At 42.0% G+C, this 16,278-nt stretch overlaps 1 protein-coding gene across 2 annotated transcripts in view; it reads left to right on the plus strand.

Moving 5' to 3' along the window:
• Window positions 1–3,185: 3,185 nt before the first annotated feature.
• FXR1 (FMR1 autosomal homolog 1) overlaps window positions 3,186–16,278 on the plus strand; it is a 47,634-nt gene continuing 34,541 nt past the window's right edge. Inside the window, exon 1 of one of the 2 annotated variants that reach the window (XM_039355464.1) lies at window positions 3,186–3,491. In XM_039355464.1, the coding sequence (XP_039211398.1) occupies window positions 3,441–3,491 (51 nt within the window). In that variant the 5' untranslated portion in view covers window positions 3,186–3,440. The remainder of the gene's footprint in view (window positions 3,492–16,278) is intronic. The other variant, XM_039355465.1, reaches the window with a different exon arrangement.

Here is a 16,278-nt window from a genome sequence, read left to right on the forward strand (position 1 = left end):
AGGAAGAGGAGCAATAATGCTAGCAATAGCACTTAGACTTATATACTGCTCCACAGTGCCTTACAGCCCTCTCTAAGTGGTTTACAGAGTCATCATATTTTCCCCCAACAATCTGGGTCCTCATTTTACCAACCTCGGAAGGATAAAAGGCTGAGTCAACCTTGAGCCGTTGAGATTCGAACTGCTGAACTGCTGGCAGTCAGCAGAAGTAGCCTGTAGTACTGCATTCTAACTACTGCACCACCACGGCTCTTATAATTGTAATTCTGCCCATAATTTTGGTCATAACTCATGACCATGTGATTGTGCCTGATTTTACAACTTTTTAAATAACTTATTGTTTTATCATAGAGAATAAAATACAGACCAGTAAAACAAACAAAATGAAACAAAACAAAAACATGTGTTCAACCCTAACAACAACAACAAAAGAAAAAAATGGTGTACAAAAAAGGAGGAAAAAGTGGTCAATTTAAGTTTAACATTTAACAGGTAGGATCTACCCTGGCTGGGTGCTGAAAGAAAAGAAAAAAAGCAATAAATTCTCCTCCCCTTTTACAAATAGGAAGCAAATGCCATTTTTGGCAAAAGCGTTGTAAATTGTGGTTATGTGATGGTGGGGTATTGCAAATGGCCATCAGTGGAACTGCGAGGTTTGTGTGTATCGAAGATCAGAACTTTGAATCTGGGTCATAAGTCTCATATTTGGGATCTGTTGTAATTTCAAACATTTGATTGTTTGGTTGACCAGTTGTAAGGCGAGGACTACCTATATAAGGCACTGTTTCTCCAGTTAGGCAACTTTTAGATATGTGTACCTAGTCTAGCTGGCCGGAGAATTCTGAGAATTGACATCCAGTCATCTGAAAGTGGCCAAAGATGAGAAACATTTGTATATGTATACCACTGTTACAAGGTCACAATTTCCCATAAGTCAGTGGTTCTCAACCTGTGGGTCGGGACCCCATTTGGGGTCAAACGACCATTTCACGGGGGTCGCCAAACAATGCAGTCCGCCATTTTCCCCCCCTTTTCTTTAGCTGTGCTACTCCCTTTTATTCTATTGGCTTTCGAAAGCCAATAGAATAGACTCTCTTGAACAGAGTCTAATTCTATTGGCTTTCAAAAGCCAATAGGAATTGTCCAGGCTGTCTCTGCCCTGCTGAGCCCGCCAAAAGTCCCATTCTGCAAACGGTGCTGCACCAGTTAAGTAGTCCTCGACTTACGACCAGTTGAGTAGTCCTTGACTTACGACCGGTTGGGGGTCGCGGCATTAAAAAGGTTGAGAACCACTGCCATAAGTGATTAGGTAAATCCATAGAATGTCATTTTGAGGCATCTGCTGGTAGCGAAAGGATCCATGGCTTCCCACTCTCCTCAGAAGGAACCCCAGAGGCATCAGCCTTTCCATCCTTCGTAAGAACATAAGCAATGCTTGGCTGGATCAGAGCCTTGGCCCATTCCGACCAGCACCCTATTCTTCCAACCCAGTGATCAACCAACTTTCACAGACATCTATGGAGATTCTCAAGCTTCCAGGTCATGGTTGTCCCAAAGGTGCTTTTTCCAAAAAGGCAACTTGACTTTCCTGGCTTTTTTCTTTTAAAATGTTTTGCTTCTCCTCCAAGAAGTTTCTTCAGTTTCTTCATCAAGAATTAAATAAGTTTCTTGGATGAGAAGCGAAATGTTTTAAAAAAAAAAAACCAAGTCCAGGTGCCTTTTGGAAAAAGTGCCTTTGGGACAACTCTCACAGACCAACAAACCTAAGAAGCCCAATAGTTTCCCAGCAGAGGCAGACCCATTGCTGTCAAATTAAGACCCATGGATCCCCAGAACTTCCAGGAATGAGTCCAACCTTTCTCTAAAGCCAACTAAGATGGTATCCTCCACATCTTGTGCTAACAAATTCCAGAATTTGATTATGTCTTGCATTTAAAAAAATATTTTTCGTATGTCCTATTCTTCTAGGGTTCAGTTTTATTAGATGACCCCAGTGGTGGAATTCAACCGGTTCGCACCACTTTGGCAGAACCAGTAGCTCATTTTTGTTGCCCAGGCCCAGAATGGACTTCCGGAAGAAGCATCCACACAGAGAACCAGTTGTTCACATATTTGAATCCCACGACTGGATGACCCTGATTTGGGGAAAACAGGTTCACCTTGTCCATGCACTTTTTCAGATCTCAGACACCTCCTTTCTTTTAAAAAAACTCCAAGGGCCACAATCTTCATACAGATGCTGCTTCAATCTTGGATCATTTTAGCTAGACCTTCTCCTCGGGGCTTTTTCTAGCTCTACTTTATGCCCCTTTCTCTGGCCAAATACACAATACAGCTCAATTTACGACAGTTGAGCCAAAATTTCTGTTGCTAAACGAGACATTTGTTAAGTGAGTTTTGTCCCATTTTATGACCTTTTCTTGCCACGGTTGTTAAGTGAATCACTGCAGCTGAGCTAAGTTAGTAGCAAGGTTGTTAAGTGAATCTGGCTTCCCTATTGAATTTGCTTGTCAGGTTAGAAAGGTGATCACATGACTCTGACACGGTAACCATCATAAATATGAACCACTTGCCAAGCATCCAAATTTTGGTCATGTGACCATGCAACAGTTGTAAGTGTGAAAAATGGTCGTAAGTCACTTTTTCAGTGCTGTTTGTCCTCATGGCATAGATTTGTATATGATTAACCGCTCCCAGGAGCCACTCACTCACCCTTCACCCTTGCTGCTCCCCATATGGCTTGTAACAATAAAGCAGTGTTTCTTAATCATGGCTGTTTTAAAAAGTGGACTTCTAAGTCCCAGAATTCCCCAGGCAGAATGCTGGCTGGGAAACACTGAGACTTGAAATCCATGCTTCTTAAACCAGCCAAGGTTGAGATACCACGGAGCCATCCCAGCTCTTCTCCAATTCGGACCCCACCAAAGGATGACCAGTCCTAGAGGCAAAGGTAGTGGAGGTTCCCCCCCCCCCACCACAGGTATTGCACTACAACTCCCACGCCTCCTACTCCAGTATATAACGGCTACGAGCCGCTAGGAATGCTGGGAGTTGAAGTCCCCACCACACCGTGGCGGCGAGAGGCAGGGGAAAACACTAGCCATGGGAAGAAGACGCGCAAGCCCCGCCCCCTGGGGGGAAGACAGAACTCGCCTTCGGGGCTTGCGCGAGGCGCCCGAGGACGGACGCAGAACCGCCGAGGAAATCCCTCCGCCGCTGTGAGTCGCCCGCGGCGACTGAGGGCGGCGCCGCCCCCGCCTGTCGCGTTGCCCTGCCGCTCCGCCTCCCACGCCCCTGGGCCTGCGCCGGGTGTGCGGAGGGGAGAGCCCGGGGGGAGGGGGGGGAGAGGGCGTCCCCTCCTTCTTCTTCCTTCCTCCTCTAACCCATTCAGGTGGCGATAGTTTCTAGAAGCCCGTCCCGGCGTCCTTTGCGGCCCCAACATGGAGGAGCTGACGGTGGAAGTGCGCGGCTCCAACGGGGCCTTCTATAAGGTACGCCGCACCCCGCTCCTCCCCTCGGGCGACCGGCTGAAGGGGGAGCGACAGCGGGAAAGGCCGGGAGCTGTGTTGGCGGGCCTGGTGGGGGGGGGGGAGGCCTCGGCCGCCATCGCCTCTCGGGCGACCACTCTAGGGGCTTTCCGCCCCAGGCCCGAGAGGGGAGCAAGGGGAAGGCCGTGAGGGGACTGTCGGGGTCGTGGGGGGGGGGGGGGCTGAGGACAGACTGGCGGGCAGGGAGGCGGCGAGAGCGTTTGTGGTGCTGCCGTGAGGTTTCATCCTCAGCAGTGGGAGCCGGGGAAAGGATGCTGTGAGGCTGGGGGCGGCTTTTCATCTCTTCTCCCAGCCCTTGGAGGGTGGTTCTCTCGGGATACCTTGAGCCCCTCCAGCCATGCCCCTAACCATTTAAGCCCATCCATAGCCATAAGCCCAGGAGCTTCGGTCTCCTTTGTGTGTTGCTAGTGCAGAGACACGGGGGACGGGCATGGTTTTTTCAAGAGCTCAGGACGAGTGTATGAGGTTAGGGTTTTAACTGTTCTTAATCATGCCATCTTTTCTGGCCCTTTACTCATCTTTGATTCACCCCCATGAAAAGGACCCACTAGCCTGAATATTAGCCCTAGGACATTGTGTGAAGTTCCGTTTCCTCCCAAATTCAGGAAACTTTGCAGGTCACAACTTTGTGGCAGAATGTGTGGCTCCTGTAGTCTTGGGGGGGGAGGGGGGTGTCGGGAGTTTTATTTATGTCATCAGAAAGCCTTTTCCCCTGCTACCCTCTCTGGAATGCCAGGATGTTGCAGGATCAATACAGGATACTCTCAGCTGTTGCTGTCAGTCTGTCTTCCTGAGCCAAGCCTTGGATTCTTGAAAATCCTAAACCTTTTTATGGTGTGAGGCCTCTGCCTTCCTTTAGACAAGTGCTGCTAGCGGTCAGCGGTGTGGATGTTAGTTTATCAGTGCATTGTGTAAATTAATTGCATGCAATAACATGCATATACTATATTGCTTGTTCTATCCTGATATCAGATTCCATATTCTTTTGTTTTTTTATTTCAAGTTGAATGAGTAGTGGTAAGTATAGTAAATCTTGTGGAAATTTGAAAGATTCTTAAAAGAAGATGTTCCAAGCTCTGTCCTTAATAGTTTGGTAAGGCTAATAGGAGGAATCTCTATAAAATATTTAATCGCTCTAACAACTACATGTCACACTTCTGAATTCTTACATAGTATGTGAGCTGTGTTCTTCATTTGTTGTACTAAGAAGGTTTGTGTCTTTTATTTCTCAACATAACATTTTTGTGTAGTTTCTAGGTTCTAAAAGGAGATCCTAATTTTAAAAAATGTTATGTTAGCATTGAGCCAAATGCCTCATAAAGTTTCTGAACTGGAAGGGTTGTTTCATTAAAAAAAATAAGATAAACTGGAGTCATTAGTTGAAGCCATAATGAGGGATATACTTTATGTGTGTGTGTGTGTGTGTGTGTGTGTGTGCATTTGTATGTATGTGTGTAAAAAGTTGGGATATATTCTGTGCTGAACTCAAATTGTATCTTCAACTATTTTATATCAAAAGAATGAGACAATGCCTGAATTTGTATAAGTTACCTCATGCTAAAAGTAGCTGCAATCAGCTAGTATTGATGTTTTAACAGAAGTTTGTTTCTTTGTTGCTTTTGTGCATATAAAAGAAGGGAGGTGGAAGTGATGTTATTAGAATGGAAGATGTTGTGATGGTATCCATTCCACCTCAGTAGGTATGTTGCTAGAGGGTTTTTGTTTCCATTTTGTTACTGGAAGCACAGGCCATCTCAACGTCAGCTCATTTACCAGCTCAGTTCTCTTGAACTGGGATTATCAGAGTTCCATGCTCTGATAACCACACAAATGGTTATACCAGGAGTGACAAACTCGCAATGTCATGTGATGTGTTGCACCGTATCGCAACTTTTTCTCCATTGCCAGCAATGGGATGGGCGCGGTTTCGGCATGATGCAGCCGGCAGTTTGACATCCCTGGCTTATACAAATGCCATCTTCACAGTAAGATACCCTTGAAGATTGTCCACAAGTTGCTATTGCTGTAGATCATAACTACCTGCTTATTAAATCATGTGCTAAATTGCACTATATAACATGCTGAAAGTGCTGCACTGGGTTTCCTTCAATTATTGGACCCAGTATTAGGTGTTGGTGTTGGTCTATAAAACTTTAACTAGGTACTAGGAATTTAATATCTTCTCTAGTACCATCTAATCTATGCACTCAAGGTAGCTGGGAAAACCCAAGAGGCTGGTTTGGTTCAGAGTTCAAGGGATGACATTAGGACATTTTCTATAACAGTAACTCAGTTACAAAATTCTATGAAGGAAAGGTAGCTATCTTTTAGACGTCAGCTGAAGATGTGCTTGTTTATCCAGATATTTGTAAAATAGTGATTCCTAGACCAAGCAGTTTTTAGATTTCCTGTTTATATGACTTGTGAAAGTTGTTATAAAGAATTGTTTGTTATTTAACATACTATATTCCTTTTTAAGTTGTTTTGGGCACTTGTGGAAATAGGAGTGGTATAGAAATAAATAATAGTCAGTTGGTAATGGGATTTAAAATTATGTTATGAAGTCATATTAAAACAATCATTGGCAGGTTTATTTTCTCAAAATAATTCTGTACTATATTTCATTTAGATTGTATTTGAATACTGAGCAGACAGCAACACCAAACATGTGTTAACTGTTTATTGATATCGTGCCTCTTCATTCAGATAGTTAAGTGGATAGCCAAACACAAAATATAAATTAAAACAACCAGAAAAACAAATAGTCAAAACTTGACTAAAGTTATGAATCCACAGCTATAAAAGCTAAATTATGACCAAATATAAATTTGTGAAAGAATTGTTCTCTGTAACCTGAGAAATAAGGGCAGAGAAAAATCCTCTTCTTCATGCTGGATAAATTGACCTCTGAGAGGAGATACTTTTTCAATAAGGTCTGGTCTGCTTAGTGTCAAATCTTTGATTGATTTTAGGCCATTGAGTATCCCATTTTTCCTTCTTGGAAGTACTTTATAACGAATAAAATAGTAACTGCCATTGAATCTGATTATTTCTTTAGTGTTCCATATTACCTTTGCATTTGTAGGATTAGCACATATTTACTTGCTAATAGCTATTATTAGTTAGACATATGTCATTTTACATATTCTAAGAGATACTATTCCTACAGAAGGCTATATTTGGTTTTCTCTTTTTTACAAAAAGTAGCTTTCCTCGCTGTGATAGTGAAAGACATGTTGAGAGCCTGTCTTTTGAAGAAAATAATGTGCCAGAAACATTTGCAGAAAAGAAGAATGTGAAAGCATCTGAGGCCCTCTGAAGCATCCATCACCATTTTAGCCATGCTTGTTGGAATTACTGGTCATTGCAAGGAACACATGAAAAATCTTAAGTTTCCTTACTCCCGATACAGGTGATAGCTTTCAGATGGCTAGATTTGGAAACTAGTTTAAAAAAAAATCAGGCTAACCAGGGTTTTAGAGAAGGTCTCTATATCCTTACTTGTATATTAATCAAGCTAAGTTTCCTGCCTCTGAGAAATATTGTTGATGCAGATTTTCTCCCCACTCCACAAAGGTATTATACTACGCATTTCCTATTTAGCATATGATCAAGTCAGTGTGATTATTCACTGATCATAGCAATGTCATTCATTGAGAGTTATGAAAATCAGAATATTTAATAATGCTTAGCTCTGCTGAAATATAACTATTATGGTTAACCTGGCTGAAATTAGTAAAAAAAATATAAAAATTGTTATGCTCTAATTGCTGCTTCATTGTTTGCCACAATTTGTTTAACTAGAAGGCAGTGAAGATGATCTATATCAAAACAGCTGAAGTTTGTGGTGGGAAGGGAAGCACCAAAAAGAGTTACTTTTTATATTTTGTGTTCTGAAATCAACATTAAGTTTTGGACTTTCTCTTCAAGGGGATTCTCAAATTGACAGTTAAAAATACCCCTCTGAAACAGTGAAAGATTAAGCATCTAGTAAAATTATCCAGCAGACACGTTTTCATCAGTTTTAACAATCTGCAAAAAACTTTTACTGGAAGAAAATATCACAACTTACATTAGCCATTTGGAAAGACTTTTCTCTGCATCTCAGAGGTTTCTGAGGCATTGAAGAGGGGCTTTGAATATTATTTCAGTAAGTGGGTTAATTTCTTAAATGAGGAAGGGGCCTTTGTCATCTGATCCTACACCTTTTTAGGATTTTGCAACTTTTCATATCAGGCTTATTAGGGCTGTGGTAGAAATTCTGGCAATAATAGCTTCCTCAGCCCAATAATAATAATATTTGGGATTCTATTTTTTTAGTTGGATAGGACTTGAATACAGTTCTCAGTGAAGGGAATTTGTACTTACTTGAAAGTAATAGGGTTTTTTCCCTTTCCGGGTAAAATTGAAGGATTGTCTGAAATTCATTGAGCAAATAGTAATTGAAGCTGATCAGCAACAGAAGCAGACAATCTTCAGTAGTGAGATTAGTTTTAGAGTCACACTAATACTCCTTTAGAAGAACTATAATACTTGCTGAAAACTTTAGCACCTAGATGGTAATCCTTTGATGTATAGACTAGGCAAAAAAATAAGAAAAGCATATTAGATGAAGATGGTGGCAATCCATACTGTTCTGTACCCATTAAAAAAAAACCATGGATTTCTCATGAAGTCTGCTTCATGCACTAAAATAAAGTTACCTGTATCCTATAATTATATAATATACCCCAGGATTTTCCTGTTCAAATTTGATTTGCAATCCCATTCAACAGGAAGGCAGCAGGTGTGTGTGGGGGGGCAGTCAACAGTTTGTTGTCTCTGGTTGCCCCTGCCTTTAGGAACATTTTGTGTCCTGACATGAGGAATTTCCCTAGTTTCTTGGTTTTCAAAAAGACTTTGAACACTTTATTCTGCAGATTGGGTACACACTAATAGTGCTAGAAGTGCCTTAGTTTAGTTATGTTAGATTGATAATTGCTGTTTGATCAGGTATTATATTCTGATTGTAAACTGCCTTGAGTCATTTGTAGAAGTGGTGATCTATATATAATCACATAATGTGACAGCTTGGGAATCACTTTTATTTACCTACCAAATGTAATTATGATGCAGCTATCCTGCCTTATTGTATACTATATTAGAATTATATTAGAAAAGTCTAGCTGACAAACGTGTAATATTTTGTTCTTTTAAAGAAACCTTTGCTGTCAGTGTTTCATATAGTTTTTCTAATGTGAAGGCTAAAATTTCACGAATGAATTCATTGAGATAAATCCATTGTTCTACATTGCCCACCCATGTGACGGAATGACTTTCTAAGAAGTTTTGGATCTGTTAATCTTTTTTATAAATAGTGCATCCAAAGTAGTTTATGCTACAAATACCAATAGATATGCAGAAAACTAAGAAATATCCACTACAGGTAGTCCTCAACTGACAACAGTTCATTTAGGGACCAAAGTTACAGTGACCCTGAAAAAAGTGATTTATGACCAGTTTTTACACTTGCGACCATTGCAGCATCTCCATGGTCATGTGATCAAAATCCAGACGCTTGGCAACTGACTCACATTTATGCTGGGGTCACGTGATCCTCTTTTGTGACCTTCTGACAAGCAAAGTCAATGTGGAAGCCAAATTCACTTAACAACTGTGTTATTAATTTAACAACTACAATGATTCACTTAACAAATGTGACAAGAAAAGTCGTAAAATGGGGCAAAACTCACTTAACAAATTTCTGGCTCCGCAACATAAATTTTGGACTCAGTTGTTGTCCTAAGTCAAGGACCACCTGTATTTGCATTTTTTTTTTTTTATGTTCAGCAGGTACCTCTGAGGTTTTAACCTTTGCTTAGGTCAGAATTAGAGAACAAAATAGGCCTGACTAAAAAAAGATCTGTATCCATTTTGTCTAGTGGGAATATTTTTAATTTTTAACAGTTATTTAAAATAATTTGCTTTGTATAAATTAGACTAATTAAATTTGGAATATCACTGATATTTTTTTTTAATAGAAGTGACAAAATTTGCTGCCTTTAATATGTTTTGAAATCATTAGTTTGACCATAAGTGATACCTGCGTCTACTTTTGCTTGCTTCTACTATCCATGAATCATATGCCTTTTATAGTTTGAGTTCTCATTGGCTCTCTCACTTTCACTTGTCACTGTCAAGTTGCATAGCTGTGAGGTTATTTTGGGCTATCTGATTTTGATTAGTAGAGCTGTGAAGACCTTAGCTATTGAGTATTTAAATGTTCTGACTTTATTCATTTTAAAATCTTCTTTGTGGCAATCAATTATTTGTATAGTAATATTAAAGATTACAATTAAAAAGATAAAAACTAATAGAAGCAAAAAAGAAAAAAGTGCAGAAAAAATAGACAGGAAAAAAAAGCATACAGGAAAAAAAAAGCAAAAAAAAAATATTGGAGACTCTGTAGGCTTGACATCTCACTGCCTGCAAATGATGGACCAAAATCCCTCCCAGGAAGGAGCAGAAACGAGGGACATACTCTTAATATGTAATACATATAATTTAAGGTAATGTGGGCAATATCATTGTTTAGAGAGAAAACAAAATCTCATCAAAAGCTGCAGCAATAGATAACCAGTTTATTATTTGCTATAAGATATAAAACCAATGAATGGATTGTTGGTATATTGCACCTAGTATACGATTTCTGGCTGATAGTGACTTCTAAGGGCTTAAGCCAGTGGTGGCGAACCTATAGCACGCGTGCCAGAGGCGGCACTCAGAGCCCTCTCTGTGGGCACGCGCACCATGCCCTGGAGATAGCAACTGTCCCTCTTCAACCAGCTGCCTGCTAATTCGCCGAGGTCCCACTTGGCTGGATGCACCCCAGCATGGCTGGTTTCCCTCTTCCCCCGTCCCATCCCTCCTGGCCTCGCATGCTCTCCTTTTCCTGGGCACGACCCACTGCATCGCCTCCTCAGCTGTTGGATGGCCATCCAGCTCAGAGGCGGTGGGTTGTGGAGCCCCAGAATGTGCCAGTTGAGGGGCCAGCAGGCTGTGGCTGCTGACGGACACTGTCGGCCTCGATGTGCTCGCTGGCCTCTGTGTGTGGGGGCCGATAGTGTCAGACAGCAGCCACCCTGGCCCCTGCCTCGCCTTGCCCTGTGACAATGGCACCTCCGCCCTGCCTCACCTCACCCCGCAGGATGAGCCTCCTGCCCACTGCCCTACCTGCCAGAGACCCTCTGGATCTCTCCCAACCCTGCCCAGCCCCCACAGGCCTCCCCATGAGCAACATCGAGGTGGCCACACCCACCTTGGCTACACCCACCACTCTGCCATGACCACGGTCACACCCACCCAATGGGCCCTGCCCACCTGGCACCCGGTGATAAATAAGTGGGTTTTGGGTTTTAGTTTGGGCACTCGGTCTCTAAAAGGTTCGCCATCATTGGCTTAAGCATTCACTAGCCCTAGTTGAAGAGTTGTATAATTGGTCATCCACCTTTTTAACCAAGCCAGAATTTTAAGTTCCCTGAGCCTCAGTCTCTCCCTCTTGTCAGAGATCATTTGAGAGGGCTGTTTTGCATGAGTTTAGCATCCCTTGACTACTTTTTCTTTTGGATGAGCTGGTGAGGATCATGCTATTGGACTCCAGCGCTTGAGCATTCCTCAGTATATTTTACTTGTTTGTTTGTATCCCACCTTTTTTTTTTTTTGCAAATAACTGAAGGCAGCAAACATCTCTAGCATGCCTTCCTGCTCCTATTTTCCCCACAACAACAAACCTGTGAGGTGGGTTGGACTGAGAGAAAGAGTGACTGGCCCAAAGCCACCCAGCTACCTTTCATGACTAAGGCAGAACTTGAACTTACAGTCTCTGCTTTCTAGTCTGGTGCCTTAACCACTAGACCAGGGATAGGCAACCTCGGCTCTTTTATGACTCGTGGACTTCAACTCCCAAAATTCCTGAGTCAGCATGGCTGACTCAGGAATTCTGGGAGTTGAAGTCCACGAGTCATAAAAGAGCCGAGGTTGCCTACCCCTGCACTAGACCAAAGTGGCTTATTATATGTGACCTGCTCTTAATCCCCTTGGTCTACAGGTAGTCCTTGACTTATGATCATAGTTGAACCCAAAATTTCTGTTGTTAAGGCAATTATTAAATGAGTTGTGCCTCATTTTACGACTGTTTTTCTCACAGTTGTTAAATGAATCATTGCAGTTGTCAAGTGAAACGTCGTTAAGCGAATCTGGTTTCCCCCATTGATGTTGCTTATCAAAAGCTGGCTGAGAAGGTCGCAAATGGTGATCAGATAACCCCAGGATACTGCAACCGTCATAAGTACGTTCCTGTTGCCAAGCGTCTGAATTTTGACCATGGGGATGCTGCATTGATCATAAGTGTTGGTCTTAAGTCATTTTTTTTCAGTGCTGTTGTAACTTCAAACTGTCAAGAAATGAATGGTTGCAAGTCAAGGACTATCTGTCTTGCTCTTTCCAAAAAGATCTGAGCTACTAATAGTAAGGAGCATTTTGGACTTTAATACTTGAAAAAGGGGTAAATGTTTGACCGGCATGTCTGAGCAGGGCTCCCTCAAGAGGAGGCCAAATTTGTCTGTAACTGCTGGTACACTTGGTAGCTGTTGATACCGATATACTTACTATAGTGAAATATAGAAGGGCAATTTGTTGAGACTTGTCTTCTGATAGGAGATTATTTTGACTGGAGATACAGCAACTTGGATTTGACATATTATACACAAAGTGTACCCCTTATTACTGAGCTGTGGTCCTTCACTTTCCTGTAGTAATGGCGCTTTTGATCCATTACTTTCCTGTAGTAATGGAGTGTTTTGTCCGTTAATATCTTTGTATTGACTGCCATTCACTTTACACACTCCCACTGCAATTCTCAAATTTTTCCTCTTAAATTTTTTCTGTAGAGGAGATATGTCAAACACAAGGCCCGGGGACTGGATGCGTCCCACGAAGTGGTTTCATGTGGCCCGCGAAACGATCCTGGAAACAGTGAGGGAACGGCCCCCACTGTCTTGGCCGTGGCCCAGGCCGTCCGGGAGCCAATGTACAATTTTGTGGTGGCCATCTATGCCGAAATGCATTCAGTCTTAGCTGAACCAGCCCCTGCTGTGATGGCCCCGCCCCCTGGGTGCATGCTGGGGAGGTGTCACCCTTTGTGAGGAATGAAGAAATGGACCATGCCTTGGTGCTTGCCATGGTCCCACCCCCTTCTGCCAGAGACCCTCAGATCTGTCCCACTCCTGCCCAGGCCCCCACAAGCACCCTTGACGCAATGTAGAGCTGGCCACGCCCACCCAGTAGGCCACAACCACTCCATGCCTACCCAGTAGGCCGCACCCACCCTGGCCACACACCCCCGGCCCCTTGAAGGCAAGCGCAATGCTGATGCGGCCCTCAATGAAATTGAGTTTGACACCCCTGCTGTAGAGTTTCAAATTTGCTCACTTTCAGTTCCTTGTTACTTGCTTTATACTTTGAGATCTATTATGACGCATCTGTGGGGTTGTAGTCTTTCCCAGTGGTGTGTTGTCTGCTTATTTCTCACTGTAGACTAGGGTCACTAGAAAGAATTAAAATGGCATTTTGATTAGTAATTTAATAAATGATTTCCCACATAATTACCCTTTTCATGTTAAAAAGTTTATATGTCTGGAAGAAATTATGGAAAATAGTGTTGATGTATATTTCTATGTTGTGATATTCTTGTGTATAAACTGATTTTGTGTAAATCAAACACTAGTACTTTTACAGTGATGTAACACTGTATTTTTTAATTCAATTTAATTTCTAAATAAGTATGTAGAGGATTACAGTTTAAGTCAGTGGATTTATGCTTACGTGTCTGAATTAATTTCTGAGTAAATTTGTGTAGAATGGTTCTGTTAAGCAGTAATTTCAATAATTTTGGTTATGGTGATAGTGGTATTTATTTGCTCAATAATCAAAATTGTCTTTGAAGGTTACAGAGTTAAGCTTTTAAATCAGAAAAACAACTACATATATTATATATAGAAAAAATATTATTTATATATAAAAGCAATATCCCATGATTATGATAGTCATTTAAAATTAAAAGTAAACCAGTTGTCCTTAAATGAGCAGCGCAGAATGCACTTGCCCAATTGTTAAGTGGGCAAAAATGAAATTGTGTAATGTTTGTTCTAGAAACATGGCAATGGTTTTGTGTGAACTACCAGAAGTAATTGAGTGTGTTGAGATCAGTTTTAAAAGCCCAGAATGGCTTATAGTCTTAAGAATCTCAAGGATTATTCTGATATACCATCCAGTCAATGGGCTAAAATCAGCTGGGGAGGCCTTCCTTGCGTTCCCACAGGTTGTGGGTGTCCCATAGTGGAATGGTCAGGAAGGAGGTCTCTTCCGTGATAGAGCTTCAGTTGTGGAAAACAGTCAGAAGGCTCCTGTGCTTTGTTTCAAAAAATACACGAAAACTACCGTAAATGCCGGCGTATAAGACGACTTCCGCGAGCGCTGAAATCGGCGCCAAAGACGGGGGTCGTCTTATACGCCGGAAATACTGGTAGTTTCCGACGTATAAGACGACGTTCTAGGAATGCGGCCCGGCTATAAAGACGGGGGTTGTCTTATACGCCGGGTCGCCTAATACGCTGGCATATACGGTATGCCATTTAATTCAGGCACATGTAAACTATCTTCTCCAGTACAGGAGATGGAGAATCCACCGATGGGTTTTCTCTGTCTGCCTGCTCTTGAGACCAAGTAGCCAAATTTGACATGCCCCCTCTTGCCAGGGGCTCCATTCTTAACTTGGTCTCAGCTCTTGCAGACTCGTGTTGGCTTGGCTCTCAGAGATTTCAGGTTAGTCAGAGCAATTCATTGGTGGATTCTCCCTAAATTATTGGCTTAAAACTATGCCATTTAATTCAGGCACATGTAAACTATCAGTTCTCATCGAATATAGAATAACAGAGTCAGAAAGGAGAAGAATCCCTGCACAAGCAGGAGAATCTATACCATTTCAAATAAATGGCTGTCATTCTCTTCTTGAAAGCCTCAAGTGATGGGGCACCCACAACTTCTGAAAGCAAGACATTCCACTGGTTGATTGTTCTCAACATTCAGATATTTCTCACAGAGAAATTTAGAGACCAATTGTTCATTAGATTGACTATTTCAATTGGCTCAGCCAATTTCACTGTATACATGTTATACTTTGATAATAAAGAGTTTATTATTATTTATTATTATTTTTGTTGTTCAGGGATTATTGGTTTTATTCAGGAGAATAAAATTGGGAATTGAGGTCTTCAGGGTTGTAAAGTTGCCATAGTTGTCCAGCCCTGGTTTTATTGTATTGTTTTATTGGCAGTTTTATAAAGTTAAGAGCTGAGTGAGTAAGCAGATAGGGACTGTAAATAGGAAACAGGCGGCTAGGATGGGGCCCGCAGAGTTTCAAAGGCCACCACAACAGAGACACTACTATACATTACTCAAAACCTCAGATGTTCTACACCACTGCACGAAGTATAAAAAGTAAACAATGAGAACTAGCGATCCTAATTCAAGGACACAACTTGGTGGGATGGTATACATGACTGGTACATAGCGTGAAAAGCCTACAATTTATTCAGAAGTGGAAAACCCAGTAAAAAGCATGGAATGTTGCATTGTACATAAAGAAAAAATATACTTGCACAAAAATCTTAGAGCCGCAGTGTGGCAATCCTTTTGAAAGGAGATGAGTAAGAATAAAAGAACAGAAACAAAATTGATACATGTGGTCTATACATTTCAAAATGGTATCAGTTTTGTTTTTTCTTTCATTCATACCCAAATTCTTTCGACAGGGAGTCCCGCCAGTTTGATTTTTTCTCCATTTTCTATGTCTGAAGTACATGTTACTCTCTGTGGACTCCTTGATGCCTTTGAATTTGGTTGCACCAAGGACTCCATAATTCAACCCTCAGCTACTGTAATCTCTTCTGTTGCTTCATCCGCTGAATCTTTTTCCTCTTCTGTAGACTGTAGGACAGGAGTGTCAAACTGCCGGCCCACGGACCGGTTGCATCTTAGCAAAACTGCGCTCACCCCATAGTCTAGGACTGTGTTCCCTTATGTCCTGCCTGTTGCTGAGCCATGGGTGTCCCTGCTAAAGTGTTTGCTCCAGCTGTTCTCTGCTGCTGAACCATGAGATTTGGACTTTAGGATTTGGAAAATCTTTGACTTGCACATTTTAATGAACATTCTAGAAGTAATAGTTTCTTTTATTATATGTAATAGGTTATCACAGTGATGGCAAACCTTTTAGTTGCAGTTTGGGTTGCCCAAACTGCAACCCCAAACCCACTTATGTATCGTCGGGTGCCAGGTAGGCATGGCCCATTGGGTGGGCATGACCCATTGGGTGGGCATGGCTTCGGTGATAACGGCAGACTTGGTGGGACCAAAAAGTACAATCAATCAATTCCAACTTTGCAAGATCTTTTTTTCCCTGCCGAGAAGTTGAAATTGATTGATTGAACCTTTTTTTTTGCACGCGGTGGCAGAGGCCTAAAGCAAAAAGGTTTTATAAAACTCAGCTGAAGGGCTAGGATTGGGGTGACGGTGCGTGTGGCCACAGAGAGGGCTCTGTGTGCCACCTGTGGCACGCGTGCCATAGGTTCACCACCACGGGGTTATCATTTATTCTAAGAGCTACAGAACTGGTTTGGCACTATTTTTTTCAAAA

This window comes from Crotalus tigris, unplaced genomic scaffold (assembly GCF_016545835.1).
Source record: "Crotalus tigris isolate CLP2741 ecotype Arizona unplaced genomic scaffold, ASM1654583v1 scf7180000018690.2240587, whole genome shotgun sequence".
In the NCBI taxonomy this organism is placed as follows: Eukaryota; Metazoa; Chordata; class Lepidosauria; order Squamata; family Viperidae; genus Crotalus; species Crotalus tigris.